This window comes from Tyto alba, unplaced genomic scaffold (assembly GCF_018691265.1).
Source record: "Tyto alba isolate M040663 unplaced genomic scaffold, T.alba_DEE_v4.0 Super-Scaffold_18, whole genome shotgun sequence".
NCBI classification, from domain to species: domain Eukaryota; kingdom Metazoa; phylum Chordata; class Aves; order Strigiformes; family Tytonidae; genus Tyto; species Tyto alba.
In genome coordinates, this window is record NW_024881280.1 from 14,786,150 (window position 1) to 14,807,303 (window position 21,154).

The 21,154-nt window shown below is 35.9% G+C and overlaps 1 protein-coding gene across 1 annotated transcript in view; it reads left to right on the forward strand.

Annotated features, from left to right (window-relative positions):
• RASGRP1 (RAS guanyl releasing protein 1) overlaps window positions 1-21,154 on the forward strand; it is a 45,136-nt gene that overhangs the window by 18,731 nt on the left and 5,251 nt on the right. Inside the window, exons 3-16 of the mRNA XM_042790986.1 lie at window positions 698-803; window positions 2,945-3,007; window positions 4,859-4,990; window positions 5,767-5,920; window positions 9,128-9,301; window positions 10,028-10,144; window positions 11,905-12,180; window positions 14,346-14,426; window positions 15,042-15,146; window positions 16,201-16,310; window positions 16,961-17,105; window positions 17,822-17,858; window positions 18,456-18,602; window positions 20,428-20,801. Coding sequence (XP_042646920.1) covers window positions 698-803; window positions 2,945-3,007; window positions 4,859-4,990; window positions 5,767-5,920; window positions 9,128-9,301; window positions 10,028-10,144; window positions 11,905-12,180; window positions 14,346-14,426; window positions 15,042-15,146; window positions 16,201-16,310; window positions 16,961-17,105; window positions 17,822-17,858; window positions 18,456-18,602; window positions 20,428-20,801 — 2,021 coding nt within the window. The remainder of the gene's footprint in view (window positions 1-697; window positions 804-2,944; window positions 3,008-4,858; window positions 4,991-5,766; window positions 5,921-9,127; window positions 9,302-10,027; window positions 10,145-11,904; window positions 12,181-14,345; window positions 14,427-15,041; window positions 15,147-16,200; window positions 16,311-16,960; window positions 17,106-17,821; window positions 17,859-18,455; window positions 18,603-20,427; window positions 20,802-21,154) is intronic.

Below are 21,154 nucleotides of genomic sequence, written 5' to 3' on the forward strand. Positions count from 1 at the left end.
TCAGAAGATAGATGCAATCTAGAAACCTTTTTCAAGTAAAATCCTTGTAACGCATAGTTCAAGGAAATGTGTTAGGACATTTAGGTTCACCACTGGGAGTATGCATAGGTTAACCTCTGGGCTTCTGCATACATTATATCTCATTCCATGCACACCTGTGCACGCACTTTAGTGTTATGTATGTCAGCTGTACAAAAAGCTTCACAAACACTCAAGAATATTGCCATTCTGTTTGATGAGTTCAGTCATGCCACTGACTGGTATGGATCAGTAACTGAGTTCTTTTGCTCCACAACTCATTGTTTTGTTTCAAAGGTTGTATCATCTGCCTAGAGCTAAGCATTTAAGTGCATTGCTGGGCTGAGATAATTATGTGTAATTAACTGGGTATTTTGAGTGCTTTTGAGACACAGCTGCTTTTTTGGTTGCCTTTTTTGGTTTTGTTTTTCTTTGTTAGGGTCTTCTAAAACCTGGTCATGAAATACAGTTCTTGCTATATAGCTCTCATCAGACAAATAATACACTTCCTAAGTTAGTGTGTTACTGCTATCTTTGAAATAGTGTAGGTGAACAAGCCTGATCAGAATTAGTATTCTGAAAAAGCTTCTTCCAAGTTGTTTACCAAGTTATACCAAGGTTTCAATATGAATACTCCTTTTTTTTTTTTTTTTTTTTTTTTTTTTTTTTTTTTTTTCAGATTTAGAAGGAAATGCATATCAGAACAACCAGCTGCTAAAGATAATTCTGGCCATGCATCAGTTTATCATCTCTTCTGCAGACATGCTCCAGAAACTCATTGATCTATATCCTTTGTAATATTCACCTGTTGTTAAGGTAATATTAGATAACTTGACAACTTTGAAGTGGGTAAGTAGAGGATATTTAATCTATGAGTTCCACTAGTTAAACAGCGTACTTACTCTTTACATTCTTTGGTTGTATAGTGTGCTTTTGTTTGATTTAGGTTTGGGGTTTTTTGTTTGTCTGTTTGGTTTAGCTTGTCATCCATAGAGAAGAACAAGAAACTCCAATTCAGAATATAAGTAGGATAAATCACCCTCCATTGGCCATGGAAGGAACACCTAGCAGGTGTTAGATTAATGTAGGCACATCAGTTAAGTACTGTGAACCTGGGCCTAATTGTCAGATCTCTTTCTCTCTCTTTCTGTCCTCCATACAAATAGAAGATCAAAAAAAAAAAAAAAAATTTTTGAAAATATTCTGATTGTATCATCTGGAGATGAAAATTTTCAATATTATTTCTCATTCACAGACTCAAATTTATGATGCACTGAAATAAATCATAAGCTTTTCCTTCCTATTTATTCCCATTCTGAGGTGGCTGCCTGGACTCATACATGTGTGTTTCTGGCTCAAGAGATTTTTCACAACAAAGCTATTAGATCATATTGGCAATACTAGCCTTTATTAGGAATTTTTAATTGTGGAGAATATTACCTGACTTCTTAGCTTTACAGAATGTTTACTCCTAATTGGATAAGCATAGTAGATGAAGAAGACCTGACATGCTAAGAATCTCCAGCCAATTTTGGTACAAATTAATTTAGATAATGCTTTCTTCCCTCAAACTCTCTATCTTACTTGCTTTAAAAGCAGCATAATTTACAACAGAGCTTTTCTGTAGTGCTAGATTCTGACTGTCCTGCTACTTCTCTAACCATGATGTTGATTCAAGTGTACTAAGCAACAACCATGGTGTAGTGTTGCATTTAACTTTGGCTCATGTGATCTTTGAAAATGGAGGAAAGTAATTTCTTGTGTATTTCTGAGAAGTAAGGTTTTCTGCAGTCAGAGTAGCGATTCAAACTTTTATCAGACTTGTATATTTTACAAGCTTGTTTTCTGACTCTGTATATATCTCCTTGTAAAGACATTGAAAGGTAAAGACAGTCTTGAATGGATCGGATAGTCTGGGCTCTTGTATTTTGAAAAGCCTTGAAAATGCCCCATTTTCACCACAGTCCATCCCCTAAATTACATGAGTGATTTTAGATGGTCATGCATGATTTGTAAGCCATCTGACTTCAGACATTCAGTTTGGGGCCCTTCAAAATATTTGTGAACTTATTCAGACCTCACTAGTTCTATAGTCAGCCTAATTTAAGCACTTATATGGGTTCTTAAATTGTGTATGGTATATTCCTTCAGTTGTGGTAGATTTATGCTGCAGTTAATTTCAGTTGGATTGTGGGAGGATCCACAAGGTATTTTCATTAAATTATGTTTTAGTACTGAAAATGTGTGTGTAATCTATATCAGAAGAATCAAGATAGGCATAATACATTTTCCAAATGGATTTTCCATGTCTTCAAAAGAGATCGGCTACAATATCAAAACATGTTTTGTAGAGCTAAGAGACTAAAAATATGGGTGTTTCTTTCAAGTTATCGCAGCAAGTCAAATGAAAAATGTTGCATAGTTAGAAAGGTGTGGTTAGCAAGGAGAGGCATTTCACAATTTTCACTACCATTGTATACAGCTGGTTATATTTAAAATAAAATAGCATCTTTTTTGGAAAAGTTCCAGTGAATTGTAATTAACTGAAAAGAATTTCTCCAAAAGAACAGTAATTGTAAATTTGGTATTACTGTTTCAAATTTTAGTAAGATGTGCAAGTGCATGAGTTTTATTACAAACTGAGGCATGTTGCAAAGAAACACATGTAGAAAGCAAAATTATTTCACTACTTAACACTCCTCAGTACTTGGGTGGCTACATCAGTAGTACTGATAGTAGTCATATTTACAATAAACTTTTGCTAACGATCTTGGGATATACTTTGTATACACTTGTGTAAAACCCCAATCTCGTATTATATGCCATCAGTAGAATGATTCTTATTGTTTACAGGTAGGGAAGAATCAAGCGTGTTACATTTCATACCATATATGAATGGACGTGGTTTTCCTTAACAGTTTTCTACCTATCTTAATGCCTTGGAAAATAAATCTTCCATGCTATGTGTAAAGATATGCTATTTTGTGAGGTAAGAACATTCTTGCTTGGTAGCTCTTAGTCTGCATCTATCCATGCACCATACATGAGAATGCTTTTGCATATCTTAAGCTGACATTAAAAAGAGAAACGGCTATAGTGCTTCAAATTTTCAAGGTTCACTTTATCAGCTTTACACAAAAAGGTCCAGCTGGCCTTGTAGAGATCCATTGAAGTCAGTGCATGAATTGTTGGGTCACAGTTTTGAGCTGAGTCTATATGAATCTGTATCTTAAACATCAGTGAAAATTGACAGCACTCAGGAATTGGTAGCATTGTGTCTAATATTATTATGTAGGTCTGTTAAAAAAATTAAGTGGGATATTGCAGCTATTTTTGTATTAAGCAAAACTACTGTAATTGGTAGGTAATTCTACTTAGTCACTTGCAATGATTCTGGATCATTTTTTTTTTTAATTATTAAGTACAGTAAAGTTTGATATCTCAGTTTAGAGAAGACAGAAGAGAGGAAAAAAACATACAGCTCTTATAGTAGATTAGCATATGATATCTCTTTTTTACACAGAATGGGAAATAAGTAACAGGAAAGTCAAATTTGTTTTAAATGGTGATTTTATTAACTCAAAGCAGATTATTGGTTAGGTTAGAATGCTTTGTTACTGTATGTGGACTGGGAACATTTTGCTTCTAGGCAAATTCACCCATCCATCCATAACAATATGCATCTCCATTTTTCCAACAAGCACAGATTTTTATATGCAAGGGTATACTGGGTCTGTCTGGGATGGAGTTAACTTTCTTCCTATCAGGCCCTATGATGCTGTGCTTTGCATCTGTGAGTAAAACATACCAATGTTTAAGCTATGTCTGAATGGTGATCGCTCAGCATCAAGACTTTCTGTTTCTCACTCTGTCCCCCTAGAGTGTAGGCTGGGGGTGAGCTTGAGGTTGGGAGGGGACACAGCCAGGACAGCTGATCTGGATTGACCAAAGGGTGTGCCACACCGCACAGAACCATGCTCAGCAATAAAAACTTGGGGGGTAAGTCATTCCAGAGTAGCTGTTGCTTGGATACTGGCTAGGCATCTTGTGGGAGATGGTGAGCGATTGTCTTTGCATCACTTGTTTGGTTGGTTGACTTTTTTCTTCCACTCAGTTATTAAACTGTATTTATCTTGAACCACACATTTTTCTCACATTTGCCCTTTCTATTCTCTCCCCCATTCTGCTGTACAGGGGGAGGAGTGAGCAAGCACCTGGGTGGGTACTTAGTTGCTGTCCAGGGTCAACCAGCTGCAGTGGGTGGCATGTCACATATAGGAATTGAAATATAAAATATATGAGTGAAACAATTTGAATGCCTAACATACAAGAGTGTAGTTCTCTGAAAACATTTTGTGCACATGAGACTGAATCACCTGTAAACTATTAAATATGTTTAATTTGTAAATTTTTCTTCAATTAATAGGTAAAACTCTGACTTGCACAGTGCATTTTTTGAAGTGCAGACTAAAGAATTTCAGGTTTTAAAGGCATATATTAAAATTATCTATAAGTTCATGAAGAAAAAAATCAGGATGCATATTATCTAGATTTAATGTGAAACTACAAATTTTAATATTGACTTTACTGCAAACATATATGTAGTATAGCTCTATACAGCATTAAGCCAGGTAATTTCTAACATGTTTTTAATCTCGAAATTTTGATTTTTGATAAAATCAAGGTAGCATAGTAAAAGGATCTAAAGGCAAGATTTATCCCCTGAAGTTGGTCAAGAAGAAATATAACTCATAAACAGGAGCAACATCCATATTTCAGCCTTACTGATGTTAGAACAAAACATTTATTTTTGTGTTTCTGTATTTTCAATGTGCAATAGGTATTGGATTACAGAATTCTGGGTTATGTTCAAAATGGACTCTAAACTATTGACAGCTATGGAGGAATTTCAAGAACTGGTTAAAGCTAATGGTGAGGAGTTACACTGTCGTCTAATTGACACAACACAAATGTGAGTGCCAACATCTCAATGTTCTTGGAAAACAAACTTTTGCTCTGAATTTTCTTTATTCAAATGTAATGTCTCTCCAGTATAGCAGGATAATGATCCTGTAGTGGGTTAACTTTAATAAGTCATAGTTTTATAAACACTTCTAAGGATAGATATCATTATTGATTAAATAAATCCTACAGCTATACATCACATAGGTTTTTTTCTTGGGAGGAGAACCTTCCTTGTTATATGAGAGTAAGATAGTTCTGTGGACCTGTATAACAGTGTCAATTCATACTTGGGTTGGAAATGCACAAGCAAAATCAGAGCAGAATTTAGCATACATTTTATATCTGGTTGTGAAAGAGGATATTTAGCTTTTAAAAGCCAATTAAATTTCATTACCCCATGGGTGAATAGCACAGGGGAACAGTTCATACTCAGAGGCTGGTCATGGAAATCTGTAAGAATTCTTAAAAGGAGAAGCACTGGATGTGTTCGGTGAAAACAAAGTTATGGATAGAATTCCAGCAGCGCAATATATAATCTCATGCTGTTTAGTAATATAGTTGTATTGTACTTATGTGCTACATCTATATAATAGAGACTAACAATAATGTTTTGTCATATAATCTCTAATGCATGTAAGAAGCTTGCTGCTTAGAAATTCAAATAATTCACTTTTTATTGCAGTAAATCATGAAAACAATGTTACTTTTGTATTAGGGAGAGAGGAAAAGTTTACTCTTCAGAAAATAACTCAGGGTAATTCTGTTTTAAAATTTGTCTAAAAGAAATTCTAGGGATTGGTCTAGAAAGCTGACACAGCGTGTAAAGGCCAACACCAGTAAGAAACGGAAAGTCTCTCTTCTTTTTGATCACCTTGAGCCAGAGGAGCTGTCAGACCACCTTACCTATCTTGAATTTAAATCTTTCAGAAGAATATCAGTAAGTGATTTTTATCTATTTATTTATTCACTTATTTGAAACAAAGATTGGAAGGATGTAGAAAAGATGGAAAAAAGGTAGTATTACAAGCTTAGCTCTGCAGTGCAAGCTGTTGGACAAGCTGAGTCTGTGCCCAGACTCCTTTTGTTTTACCAGTGTTGAAGGTGGCCAGTGGTACTTATTCTGAGTTCATACCCTTTTGCTGCAGTCATTTGAGAGAGGAAGAGTGAACCTTTTAAACAATTGTGGAACAGAGTAGCATAAGTCAGTTGGAAGGAAGAGGAGTAAGCCATTTTGATCTTCTTCCACATAATCTCTTTTTGCTAGAACAAGTGGTGTCACTGGGCACAGGAACAAGCATCCTTCTTTGACTCAAATCAGTAATCAGGCTGAAATGGAATGAAGGCAACTTGGAATATTCTCCTAGAATGTGAACCTCCTGTGGCTGTAGGAAACAGTGCTGCATTCTTGCACAGTGACTAATGGACTGTCTGTACAGAAGATGTCCACTGGACTCTGCTTGCCATTTTTGATTGTGCATAACAAAATAAAGACTAGGAATAAGAAAGCACTTGAGAAAATGCCATTTTTTTAATGTAAAGGAGTTTAAAATATTTTAGCAGACAAGCTTTCAAGTACACAAACAACTCATAAGGATTTCTCTCATTTATGTTTTCTTTCATTTGATTTGTTTTCTCAGCTATGTTGGTGCCTGATAAGATATTAACTTGCAGCTTGGCTTCACTTGCATCCCTGTATGCTACAATAAAGCTTCTATTCAAACCTGATACAGTTCACACGTGGAAAAGAAAAGTAAATATTAGAGACCAAAATCTAAGATGGTTGCAAAGTCAGTGTGATGATAACAATGAAAGCAAAGTGGGGTTTTTAGTTTTTGTTTGTTTGTTTTGGTTATTTAGTGTTTTTTTTTTTTTAAAACACTACAATTTGAAGATGAAGCCTTGCAAGGAAAGGGGCTCTCAATAGATTGTGGAAGATTTCACAATCGTATGTTGGTGTACTTTATTTTGAGCTGATAGTACATGACTCTTAACATTTTGTGTTAAATTCAAAAAGCCATAGAACCAAAGTTATGCACAGATTGCTGCCTGTAGGCAGTAATAATATGCAAAGCTTATATAACCCTTAACATTTTCAAGCTCTGTGCAGACATAGAGTAGTTAATGATTAATGAGCATAACAAGTATGATTGCAGTTAGAATGTGTCATAGAGTTCCAACAGTTACATACTTGTATACATTTTATAAGCAGGGTCCCAGCTTATGTTTTGATATAAGACCTCAGATCAGAAAATAATATGTAATTAATAAATAGCTGTATTCAGTAAGTCTTTTCAGAATGTGTTCAGGATGGTGCTAAGCCACAGAAACTTTTTGTTATTCTGATATGGGAGAAAGGCTGCAAATGACCTGCTGTGTTATCAGTCACTGGAATAACTATTCATAGGTTCGGTCATTTGAAAGTCAGAAAGGAATACTTGATCCCCTGAACACTCACAGCAAGCAGCAAAATCTTCCATGAGACACCATGTATCTTGCAGCAAAGAAAAATGCAGGTGGTGGTGTTCCCAGAGTAATGACTGCAGGTATGCTGGTGTTTGGAAACCATTTATAGTTATAAAACACAGGGAAGCTACACTTGTAAGAATCTGGATTCTGTTTTCCTGTTGAGGCTCATAAGTTAGTCATTGCAATACTAGACTCTTGAATTATTTAAGTACCTGGACTTTATTGTATCTGCTGCTAACAATCTTGTTACAGCTGACCTCATTAATAAATTGTTGCACGAAAATTATTTTAAAACTTTAAGTAGTATGTTAGATATAAATTTGTTCAACATTTAAAAAACAATTATTTCTGAAGGAGAGAGCTGCTGAGAACAAAATGTAAACTAATCAAAGTGATTCATAATTGTACTGAAACTGCTATAAGTCCATAATTATGTAGTCAGATATTGAAAAATTATCTATCTGTATAGAGTAGTTGCTTCAATTTCAAGACACAGCTAAATCTGGCTGTGGTTCAAAATTCAAGTAATAATTGTAAGTACTATGTACTATGTAATCTCAGAGACAGCTCTACTTACTACTGTTAATGTTTCTTCCATTTTAAATTAAAGGGGACAAATCCAGAGATGTCTGCTGTCATGTCTGCCTTTTAAAGTGTTAATAGTTCTTATTAAATGGATGGAAAAGAGTTAAAAAAGGGAGAGGAAGTGAGTGAGGGAGAGCAAGAAACGAACAGCAGCCTGACAATTTATGATCTTTTCTTAAGGATCAGTGCCATTCAGCATGCTCTTGTGGCCTTAAGAAAGGGGTATGTGTCTATTACAGCTATGAATGTTTTTGGTAAGATGTTAGTATTAGTGGTCATATTAAAGAATGGATGTATAAATCCTGTGTCACATTTTCTGATGATATAAATTCTGGTGTATTCTTGTTAATGGATAAATCAAGAGAATGGATAAATATTGCATCAACAAAAACAAATTATTTTTTCTCTTATATCTTAATGGGAGGAATGGCTTAAAAAATATATATTTGTCACATACAGGTGCCTACTGAAGAATTTTAGATCACTTTGGTTAAATAAGAGAATCTCACAAGCTGTATTAAAAATATTAAGGCATCTGTAACCCTCGTTCTTAATGGTCCCATTTCAGTTTTATATTGATCTCATTAAACTTGCTTTTTATGTTAGTGTAGCTTAATTCAGAAGTTGTGCCCTAGCTACATAAACTGAAAACTTAAATTCCTTAAACTTCCTTAAATTATCACTGAGTTACTAGATTACACTTTGAATTCAGTTTAAAATTCAGTTTAACCTTCCCTGTAAAAGCCTAGATTCAATGAATCTATGGAGACATGGAAGCTGGGAAGAAAGCCCCAATTCTTCTCATCCTAGGGTTTATAAGAGCCAAGGTTTTTCAGATATACATAGTGCAGTGATGTGATACAAATTATGGCGAAAAGATGCTTTCAGTTAATTCAATTAGTTGAAGCCGCCTGCTTTGAATTTAACAAAGCTTTGACAAAGGAGAGATTTCGGTCTTATAGATATTTAAGGTGTAAAATCTTGTATATTTAATTTGAAAAGCAGACCTGTATCTGCACACAGTTCATGAGTTATATGAAACTGTAGGTAAGTTTTCATTTACACTTTTTTTATTTTTTTTTTCTTTTTTAAGTTCTCAGACTATCAGAACTACATTGTGAATAGTTGTGTGAAGGAGAATCCAACAATGGAAAGATCAATTGCTCTTTGCAATGGTATCTCTCAGTGGGTGCAGCTAATGGTTCTTAGCAGACCAACACCACAGCTTCGAGCTGAAGTGTTCATCAAGTTCATTCATGTTGCACAGGTCAGTTAAATTTTGACATATGTGGTGTTTATTTTAGTCTTTCTCTGATACAGCCCTTCCCGTGCTACTACTGCAGGGTCAGCTGGGAGTGTTGGCACTGGTCTCCAGGTTCACACAAACATCATGAATATTTGTGTGTGTGCTGCGGTTTCATACCAAGTATTCCAGTGTTGGTACCATGACTTTCTCATATTCATTGTGAAGAAATTGTTTTCACTGAAAAACTAGACTTGCTTTTGAATCAGATGGTGAGATTCCAAACTGTGACTGCGTACCTTTCCAAAGCACGAACCACTGTCATGCCTTTGGCTGTAATCACAAGCATTTCTACCAGATATGCATTACTGGATAAAAGCAGAGCTATGGTCCTGTTAGGTATTCTTTGCATACTAATTCAGCTGCAGTCATAACCAAGATATTAGGCAGTGTTTTGTAGTTGAGGTATACTGTGGGAAGAGGAAAGGTACTGAGGAAGTACTTTGAAGACTTACTGTATCTGCAGAATTAATATCTGATTTAATAACAGTAAAATAAGTACACATTACACCCAGTAAAATCACAACTCATTAATAAAATGAATGAAGTCAAATGGATAGTGGCACAAAACTTGTAAGACTTTAGAGGAAGACAAAATTGGAAACGTAGAATTTGGATATGCATATTAACAACTTAACCTTTAAGAATATAAATATTGATTTTTTTTTTTTTTTTTTATATGTCAAACAGAAGCTCCACCAGCTGCAAAATTTCAATACATTAATGGCAGTGATAGGAGGCCTCTGTCACAGTTCCATTTCCAGACTCAAGGAAACGAGCTCATGTGTTCCTCATGATGTAATTAAGGTTGGTATTGCTCCTCTACATTTTACAAATAGGATTTCTTTTAAATTTTTTGTCATTGCACACACAAAAAAACAACATTACTTCATTGGATAAGATGGAGAGAAAGACAAAAAAAAAAAAAAGGAAGACTTCCTTTAGTTTTGGAGGGTTTTTTGTCATTTCATCTCTACGACACCAGTTACTCCTACACTTCCAACCCCAGCTTTCGTCAAGATTTATATAGCTTCTCTAAAGTTTCTCTTTTAATACTCAGATGTGACAAGCTGCATATTCATTTATATGCAGTGGTACAGAATAGCATTCAAATATGAAAGCAGAGAATTGGATCCTAGAACATTTGAGAACAAACCTATTGTCATCCATAGCAAGATTCACCATCCTAAATCCATTAAATGCTTGCACAGAGCTCTGCACTTTGTTTAAAACTGAAAGGACTGGTTTTGTTCATCTGATCTTTCCCTATGACAGATTTTATCTAGTTCAGACTTAACAATCTTAGCCCTAATACACACACATTATAATACAGAGCAATGTTAGGAATCAGTTGTAATTTCCAATTAATTTCTTATCAAATAGAGATGGATATTTTTTTTTTGCTAAAATTCCAGCTACTAAAACTGTGAGGGAAAGCATATTTTTCACAATTAAATGACTCCTTAAGAGATTTCTTTTTAAGAGGCTAATATGTTTTATTATTTTATCTTGTTTGGAGTCTGAAAAATTTTGTATAGGTATCCATTGACCCTGTTTTGATCACAGTATGATCAACTTGAATGAACAGTACATGCCTGGAATATAGACCAGAAGTATGACCTCCCCTTAATAATAGTTGCAGCTCTCAGAATCTATAAAATCAGTTAGCAAGCTTATTGTGGAAGCCTGTAGTTTTACAGATTTTGTCATTATGAGGAGTGGACTGCATATGTGTCCATCATTTGAATAACTTCTTCCATCAAGAAATTGTAATTGAGTGTTAATAGGAAGCAGGTAAATGAAAGCTGGTACACACTTTAAAGTTTAACTATAAGAAGCAGTTTGTGAATGTTAAAAATCAAGGATTTAGCCAGGAACTTACACAAGAAAACATTGGTCTATTGATTTTATAATGTTAAGAGTCAGCTTTGTACCTCTATAGTTTTAAACGAGGGAAATATTTATACTGCTAGACTTATGATTAATTTGGCCTTTACAACAAGTCCGATATATTGTTTCTTTTCCATTTCCATGCAAAAATGTTTTTCTAAAAGCAGAGGTGTGCCACCTTGAACTGTAGTGGGAGTTCTGGTCACGCTGTGATGGGTCCATAGCACAGCATAGGGTTTCTCTGCCAGGATTTTCCAATTCCAGCAATTCCAGCTGGTGACCTGAAAGCCAGAGAGTGCATTCCACATTTCAAGGTGAAGGTGGTTGCTTTTATGAAGGTCAGAGAGCTTGTGCTGTGCTTATGCATTAACTGCATACACATTCCTTTGATTTGAGAGGATCCTATTTCTTTTCTTTGACTAAATAGGGAATGTAGGAAGACCAGCATTTTAGATTTAGATTAGGCTATAGATTTGCCATCTATAATTACTTACTATAGATCGTTAAATTGGGTGAGGTGAATACCTAGATTTCATTTGAAGCCTAAGGTTTTAAAATCTGTTTCAAGAGTCATTGTGAGTAAACCCCTTAACAATAACATGGGAAATTCTTGTGCTCTATAACCAGAACAAAATGAGTAACCAATTTTGATTTTTTTGTTTTCTTTTTATTTTTAGGTGTTTAATGAAATGACGGAACTGCTTTCGTCTTACAGAAATTATGATAGTTATCGACGTGCCTATAACGAGTGCAGTAACTTTAAGATCCCAATCCTTGGGGTCCATCTGAAAGACTTGATATCACTTTATGAAGGCATGCCAGACTACTTAGAGGACAAAAAAATTAACATATACAAACTATACTCTCTCTATAACCACATAAATGAGCTGATACAACTCCAGGAAATGCCACTTCCCCTGGAGGCTAATATGGACCTTGTTCATTTGCTTACAGTAAGTCTGTTAGATGAAATATATACTTCCATTTTAGAAATAATTTCATATACCTCTCAAACAACTAATAGATACTATTGTAAGATTTTTTTTTTTTCTATAAGGAAATATACAATAATAGAAGAAGGGAAAAAGTGATACTGATCTATCTGACAGCAAGGACAGAAGTGCCAGTTCAGCAGTACCCTTCCAATTATTTCTATAAGGGAAGGAAATGTTTATTTCTGTTTTGCTATAGTAGTATGCATGCTCTCTGTACTTTCACTAAGGAAGCACTTAGAATCCTCTGCTGATTAAGCCTCGATAGGGAGAAAGGTAGAAAGCTTCCTTAGATGCGCTGTGGAGGCAGAAGATTCCTTGTGTTTAAAACACAAACTTTCATGTAAAAGTTCAGTCCTTGAAGATGTGTAGGGTTAAACATACCACATTTCTCACCAAGTTTCTTCTTCTGTCTGACATAAATGTTAGTCAAATATAGATGTTGTATTACTCTTCTAGTCATACCTAATCAGTGCCATTTTGCTAACAAAATTGATACTACCTAGGACATATATCAAAACAATAGTTTTAGCTTCTCCTAGTAAATTAAAATACTACTTTGCATTAAAATAGTAAATCTACCTTTCTTGTTTCTCAAGTTTTTTTGGCCTTAACAAGTAACTCAACTTGGAAAAATTAGATTGGCTGCTTCCACTTTCTGGTTACAAGCCCTGTTTCAGTAAAAGGCCAGTAGATAAAAAATGGTTATGTACTTGAGGTTATTTGTTTCCTTTGGGAGCACTTGTGTGTGAAATTAAGCACATATGCCCAGGGCCTGAAATAGAACTACATAAAGGGAATTTCTTCCTGCAAAATGTTTTAAATGTTTTGTCTCAAATTGTTGTAAGTCCCCTTACTATTTTTTTTAAATAATGTTTTATAAAAATGGCTATTACACATATGTAGAACTCGGTCCACAGTTTCATGCAACTATATATGGCAGGACATAAATTAAAAGAAATACTTCATTTCAAAGCAGGGCCTTCTAATCTGCTAATATTCCAGAGTATGTAATTTTTCTGTTTGTTCCCTGATTTTTCCAACAGTCTTTCTCCTTCTTTTGTTTTCTTTAGTCATATGCTTTCAAATTAGTAGGCAAATCAGTTTGAAGAAGTATTATTAATTACATATGTAAGTCAGTAATTCGTAGAAGTATGGTAACATTTGGACTTCTGTTTTTTGAGTGTCAGAAACTACTTTAAGATTTCCCCAAGCATCTAAAATTATTCACTATTATGACTACAGCAGTAATTCTTGCAGTTGTTCACAAGAAAATTATTGCATATCTTAAATTTGAGTAAGGTTATTCATTGGATGAAATAACATACTTTGGTGTCTAAGTTTATATACATGACTGCTGCAGTCTTGACTCTCTGTAAAAGGTTATATTTTCTTTGGACTTGCCATAGATTAAGAGTTATAACACATTTTATCTGTTTTTTCTATTCAATCACATCTCCACTGTGAATATTTTAATGTAAATATTCAGAAAGTGTCACGTTACCAGTCTTCAATTTTAGCTTGAAATTTGTTTCCAGTCAATAAAATATTTGCTATCCTATTTTCCAGGACATATGAAAAGAAAAGGTATAAATTTGATAATTTTTTCAAATCCCCTTATTTACTAAGGTGTAATGTTTCTCACTTTACATAGCTGCTGTTGACAGCTAAAGGTTCTCACTAAATATATGCAAGTCCATCTTTTATCCTCATCATGTACTTCTTAGTTCAACATGATCACAGCTGGATTGGCTACATATGACATATTTCATTGGACTGGTGCTTTTGTGCTTAGTTGCACAATAGACCACTTGAATATTATGGGAGTAACAGGTTTTTTCAGGTTACTTATTAACTGACTGCTAATTATGTCTACAGTCACTTGCTGTGCTAATGTCTGAGGCTTTGTAATGTTACAGATTTCCAGATAATGGCAGTAACAGTATGGAATTTAGAAATGTACCCATTTCAAATAATTGTGAACACCTGTGCAGCTCAAGTGCATTTTTTTCTATGTGCAGCCTAAATTAAAAATTAATCCACCAAAAAATACTAATGCATACCAGGAACAAGTTTATCAAGTAGCAGTGACTGGTTTTGGATTAAACTAATGTGTTTATTTTCAGCTGTCCCTTGATCTTTACTACACAGAAGATGAAATTTATGAGCTTTCATATGCACGAGAGCCACGAAGTCACCGAGCTGCCGTAAGGGCCTTTACAGATTCTTAGCAAAAAGATATTTTTTTTTATGAGTAACATAACTTTTCTCCCTTGCATTACTTTTATTTTATGCAAAACTGAAAACTTTTTAGCTTTATAGACTGGGCAAAATCTGTTAAAGTGTAAATTGTTTGGTTGATAATGAAGCCTAAACTAGAATGTATGGGAGAGTTGACACCATATCAAGTTTTGTAATATGAACACAAACATAAATTAGAATACTTGTGTAGAGACATGACATCAGGCTCCATCTTGGCAACTGATACTGATTCTTTTAAATGAAGAATGCTTATGTGATTCAAATGATGAAACCCATGAATTTTATATTGTAGTTTTGTTCCTGTTTTATAAATATGGAAAAGACGATGAATTTACAGGGCTGTCAGTGAACTGTGACAATTTAGGGAACAACCACTGTTTTGGACAGTTCAGGGAAGAGCTTCCTCTGAAGCACCATGTAATTATCAAAAGTATGATGCTGGGTCCAACAGGCCATTTCTGCAGTCCTGTATCACATAGTCTGTTGTTGCAAATGAAAGAAGTGTAATACTGAGAATCTTTCTATGTGTTACTAATGAAGTCTCATTCAATTTATTCTAGCCCTTGACACCTTCCAGACCACCAGTAGTTGCAGACTGGGCCTCAGGAGTAGCCCCAAAACCTGATCCAAAAACCATCAGCAAGCATGTTCAGAGGATGGTAGATGTAAGTATGGTTGGCCCATTTACCTTAAGTCGTAGCCTTAATCTCTAGATATGAGAAAATACAAAGAAAGGGAAAATTACTGGACTCATTCAAACCTATGCTGAGTTTTTAAGCACTTCTGTCCTCACAAATAGGTATTCCTGCCTAGCTGTAAACAGCAGCAGCGGCTTGTGAGGCATGGAAGGAAATTCCTTAAACAGCTAAGGAGCCAGTGGGCAATGTGTATGCTGGTTTGTATACTTCCAGAGTCGTTCTTCCAAGGACTCAGCAAGTCCATATCTACCAGGGACTTTAACATCTTGTCATTCGTGGAGTCTGAAAGGGGGCCTCTCAATGGCTTTGTTGCTAGCAGCCACTGCTTTTATTCTCTCTTTTGGGTCACCAGCTTTACTGGAAACCATCACGTAAGATCAGGTGATTGATTCCGAAACCGACAGGGAGAGAGAAGTAAAGAGTTTCTCTTTTGCATCCCTGCTTCATCTCTTTTCCTTTTAAACACTTCTAATATTGCTAGGTAATACTAATATTGCTTTGATACACGCTGTTCTGGAATATATTTCTAAATTTGGCCTAGGTGTGCTCCTTGCCTTAGGGCCAGAGACAAACTCTGATCTCAGTCCAGAAATAGAAATATGTGTCTACGTGACAATTCTGTCATTCAACTATGTTTCACGTAACAGTGACCTGATGAAATAAGCTAGTCAGCTACACTGATCTGGCTACAGAGATCATCACTGAGAGCACTAATTGAGAGAATTAGTAAAAATTGTATATGTGTGTGTGGACATGATGATCTTAAAGTGAAACTAAAAAAATCTGTCATTGTGTAGGAAAGCACTTAGTCCAACCTATGTTGACCTACCTACATTTTGCTTTAAATCAAGAAATCGTAATGCTTCTTTAGTGTCAAGCAGAAAAAGCAGTTAGATTGTTACACTGTTTAATAGATACGGGGAGAAAGCGGGAGAGGAAATCCATAAACATTGTGGAGACTTTCTAAAGTGGTAATTTAGCCCATCCTTGTTATAACCTATTCTACTATTATCTTGCACAGTCTGTCTTCAAAAATTATGACCATGATCAGGACGGATACATTTCCCAGGAAGAATTTGAAAAGATAGCCACCAGTTTTCCATTCTCATTTTGTGTAATGGCAAAGGACTGGTGAGTACCCAGTTCTGCTTATCAACTTTATAGCGTCTGTTTTGGGAGGGGGTTTTGGGTTTTTCTGTTTAAATTTAATTTCTACCATTAGGGTAGTAATATCATCTTCTTGACCCACAAATAGAGGTGAAAACATAACTGACAAAAGCATCTTTTAATTGTGTTGTGAATGACATCTCCATGAACTTCCAGCAGTGGTAACCAGGCTGATGTAGAAGGAATAACAGATAATAGAAACAAATTTTTTTTTTTGAATGACATTCAGTATATACTACTACAGAAATTTCCTAAGGTGAACCTGTCCTTCAAAAATAGAGAGTTGGAAAATGTATAGTTTGGTTAAGAACAATTTTTTTTTTAACAGATTAAAGCTTGGAAAAATGCAATAGTGATTATTCAGAGGTTTTCTATGAAGTAGTTTTGAGGTTGCATCACATATGCAGAATTTCATTTATCTTTACAGGCTGCATTTAAAATGTGTAGTTAAGCTTCTGTAGCCTTTGGGAGCAGCTGACAAGATTTCTGAGATCACTGTAGTTTTTGGTCCATGAAACTATTGCCATTATAAATTGTGAAGAAAGATGTTTAATTCTCCTTATGCTTTTAAGAAAATGTATGTCTCACAAACAACTTTTCTTATTTATTTTCAGGGAAGGCCTGATTAGCAGGGATGAAATAACAGCTTACTTTATGAGGGCTAGCTCAATCTATTCCAAATTAGGACTTGGCTTTGCTCACAACTTTCAAGAAACCACTTACTTAAGGCCTACTTTCTGCGACAACTGTGCTGGATTTGTAAGCTTACTTTTTAGTAAATTACATTAATGCTTTTCGGAATAATGCCTTTTTTAATCCCATAATCACCATATGCAGAAATGGACCTATATAAAACACCAGTGAAGCTATATAGAATACCAGGCTTCTGCCTGTGTACCTATGTAAGGTACCCGTTACAACCCTCTTGGCAGTACTACTGTCTGCTTAAACATGGACCCTACCTTGTGGCGTTCAGCTGTGTCACCAAACAGTCTCGGGCAAGACTTCCAAATCCAGAGCCTTTCACTCCACGAGGCTGTAGGAACTCATGTCCTGGTACAGATATGACATGCCCGCTGCCTATGGCACAGAAAGACTTAGTAAAACTGTCTGTCCTATCAATCCCTAGCTTAGCTGGGATCAAACAAGGGTGCTGAGATAGATGGGGAATTCTATTCCAGCTCTGTAACTTCTCTGGGGGCTGTCAGATCTACTAATGTATTCATTAGAGACTAGCTCAAGGTATTTTGTTTGTGATTGAGGAAGACACATCAAATATTTTGTCTATCTTATGCTAAAAGAGGTAAATAGTTCATATTTTGACCTTACCATTAAAAGGGTAGAAAACCAAGATATTCTACAGGTACTCAGATCTTAGAAATGAGTGGAGCTTTTAGTGGATTTTTATATCTGGAGGCATCAAGTGTACAGAGAAATATATTAATACATAGTCTTTTTGTTTATTTGAATTTCAGCTATGGGGAGTCATTAAACAAGGATACAGATGTAAAGGTAAGGTACTTTATACTTTGTTAATTTTAATCTATAATTGATGGGGAATGACAAAAAAGTCCTGATCATCCTGAGATCCATTGTTATATCTGTGGGCCTATTTGATCTGACATCTCAGGGAGGAGATTGATTCGAGACTAGTATGGACAGATGGTACAGAAGGAAAGCAAAGATGAAAGAACTCATAACTGATAGGTCTAACCCTTTGCAAAACGTCGCTGAATTCAGAGGGTTTGGGAACAGACTCTTCTATTCCAGTGGACACAAACACAAACACTAAAAACTGTGATGCACATTCATATGTATTTTGCAGAGTTTTCTTCCTTATACAGGCATCTGCTTTCTCTGCAACTCCTACAGTCAGGATGCTGTGGCTGAATGTTGCTATTTTATATTTTCACAATGAAATGGAGTTTTAGACGTATACAGCAAAGGGATGTCGTTGGTCTGTTTACCAGATGCATGTTGTTACAGGTAATGCACGAAGAGGACACCAAAGAAGCTTTCTTACTTCCTGGGGAGGCAACACAGTGTGAAAGGGGATCTCAGATGCTACAACAGAGCCACTGAATCATGTAAATTTTGTTTTGTTTACAGACTGCGGAATGAACTGTCACAGGCAATGCAAAGACCTGGTTGTGATAGAATGCAAGAGAAGACCCAAAACTTCAGTCGCAGACAGCAGCCCAACATCTGCTCTTGCTTCAAGCCTCTGCCCAGTAGGAGTCAAAGAGCAATTCCATGGTGAGAAAAGATCAAAAGATCTGCATAATCTTTCATTTGCTCCTTTTTCTTTTAAAGCTGAGTTTTACAGCATTGTTTTGTTAGTTAACTGCAGTTACGAACATGTAAACTATATACTCTATAAAAATTATATAAACATATATATAAACTATATCAACATATAAACCAGAACCAGGCGTAAATGAGCCTGTACCAAGTAACACCATTCCAGTTCTAGTCCGAATAGGTAAGGACTACTTTTCTGGGAGACCTCTTGTCACACTACACAATGTGCAGTGCACAAATTCTGCAAATACTGAGGAAATTTTCTGCCAGACTCATGAGAACTAGATGCCATGAACTGAACAGCTGACAGGTTCCTTTAACTCTCTCACCTTGTGACAAGCAGGTCTTGGTACACTCCAGTTCTTACCACTGTTGTCACATTAAGCAACTACTGAACTGTTTCACAATTCTGACTCATGTTTCAGTGTGGAGCCTATTAAGTCAGTTTGCTTATGTATATGAGTGCTAGGAGAACCAAGAGCTAATTGTGTTTATTTTTTCCACTTCAGTAGCTGAATCTACAATTCTTCTTTGTCCATCCATCTTTCATTTAATCAGAAATGAAAAATCTGCACCTGTTCTTTTTGCCTTATATCAAACAAGCTGTATAAAATTTTCATATTGCGTATCACCACATAGGCCTCCAAAGGAGGAAGTGTTGTCCTTGAGTAAGACCTCAGGCTACTTTTATTTTTCTTCTGGTTTTGATGTTCCAACTCTCTCCATACTCACTTTCTTTGAATTTCTATCCTGCTTTTTGCCTGTATCTGACATTCTTCAAATCTACTTCTTAGCACTTTGATACCAATCTTTTGTGTTGTATTTAAGATTCATCCTGCTGGATTTCATCTCAGACTTCTTATTAGCACTTATGTGGAGCACAGCGCAGCCAATTTCTCTTAATAACTGACCGTGTGCATTTCTGATCACACCTGCAATGGCTGCAGCGCTGCGTAACAGCCACCTCATGGGATGTCACAAGCTTAGAGAGATGGGACTGTAGTATGTTGCCCTGTCATCACCCAGTGTGCCAGAATGTGGTACCTCTCAATGCTACATGATGTTGAAGAATGAGAATTCAGGTCTAGGTTGAAGGTGTAAACCTCATTTGTTCATCCATATCCTCTTTAAATCTCCAGAGCCTGCAGCAGCTAATGGACTTTGTTCTTTCCCCCTGTGTTTGAATATGCAGTCTCATTTTGTTTTCTTCCCAACCACATACATTACTTTATCTGTAACATCTTTTTAAAAATCCTTTAATCTCATCTTTTGCCCACTGCTTCTAACATTGTGTGCTTGTCCCCACCCCACTACCCCAGTTTTTACTTCTAACTGCAAAAGTATTTTAGGATGACCTATACAAAAGCAGTGTAAAATTAAAAATGTCATTATTTCACCTTTGTAAAGTGGGTAAATTGTATTTTAGATCTGCAAGCTGTGATAACACTGAACTAACATCCTGGTTTAATCTTCCAGCACAAGCACTGGCCTATATAAAACCTCTTAGCCATGTAGAGGCTTTTCTCTAGCTGACCTTGATTATACACCTGTTTTCTTCTTAAAGATCCATATTTACGATACTGAGACAGAGCAAAAAGTTGTTCCAAAAGACACAACGGAGAAAAACTTCCAGTGCCACCTATGTTAGAGAGCAATTAATATAAAATCAAGAAAGAATAAATGTTGTTTTAGTTATTAAAATCATGTTTAATTACTGTGCCTTCTGTTTCTCCTTTTCTGGGATAAGATCTTGACTCCATTTACCATATATATTCTACAGGGCAAGAAGAAGGAGCATTCACATTTCCTAATGGAGAAGCAGTGGAACACCATGAAGACAGCAAGGACCGAACCATTATGCTCATGGGTTCCTCAGCTCAGAAAATCTCAGTGAGACTGAAACCAGCTGTGGTTCATAAAGGTACACAGACTGATCACGCACCGCTGGCTGGTGATGCATCTCATAGGCAGACACAGAAGAAAGAACATAGGATGCCAGAAAATCCTTACCTTCAGGCAGCTCCACCATCCCCATGTCCAAGCCCAATTCTAGGCCGCAAAAAGGCATACGTTAAATGGGAAAACAAGGACTCCACACAGAAAAAGAAGGAGGAGCATCACAGCTGTAAACCCTCATACCGGGAACTTGAGCAGGTACATACACGATGAAACAAATTGTTTTACACAATGCTACTGTGAAGTGGTTGGAGGTTGTGGGGGAGTGACTGAGTGGGATGGTGTCACCTTCCTCTAGTGTGATTAATTGCCAGAACAATCCCTGAGTGACATCATAAATTCTTAGCCACTTTAACTCCAGCAATGCTTCAGTTCAAGCATAAATTTTAGTACTAGAACAGGGCTTAGGGAATAAATTTTGAAGCCCATGTTATGATTACACTGATTCCTGTCAGCCTTAAAAGTGACAGGCAAGAATGTGAACATAATCCAATTGTTTAGGACAGGTTTTTACTCCATAAAATAAGTAACATAGTCCTGAATTTCTTCGT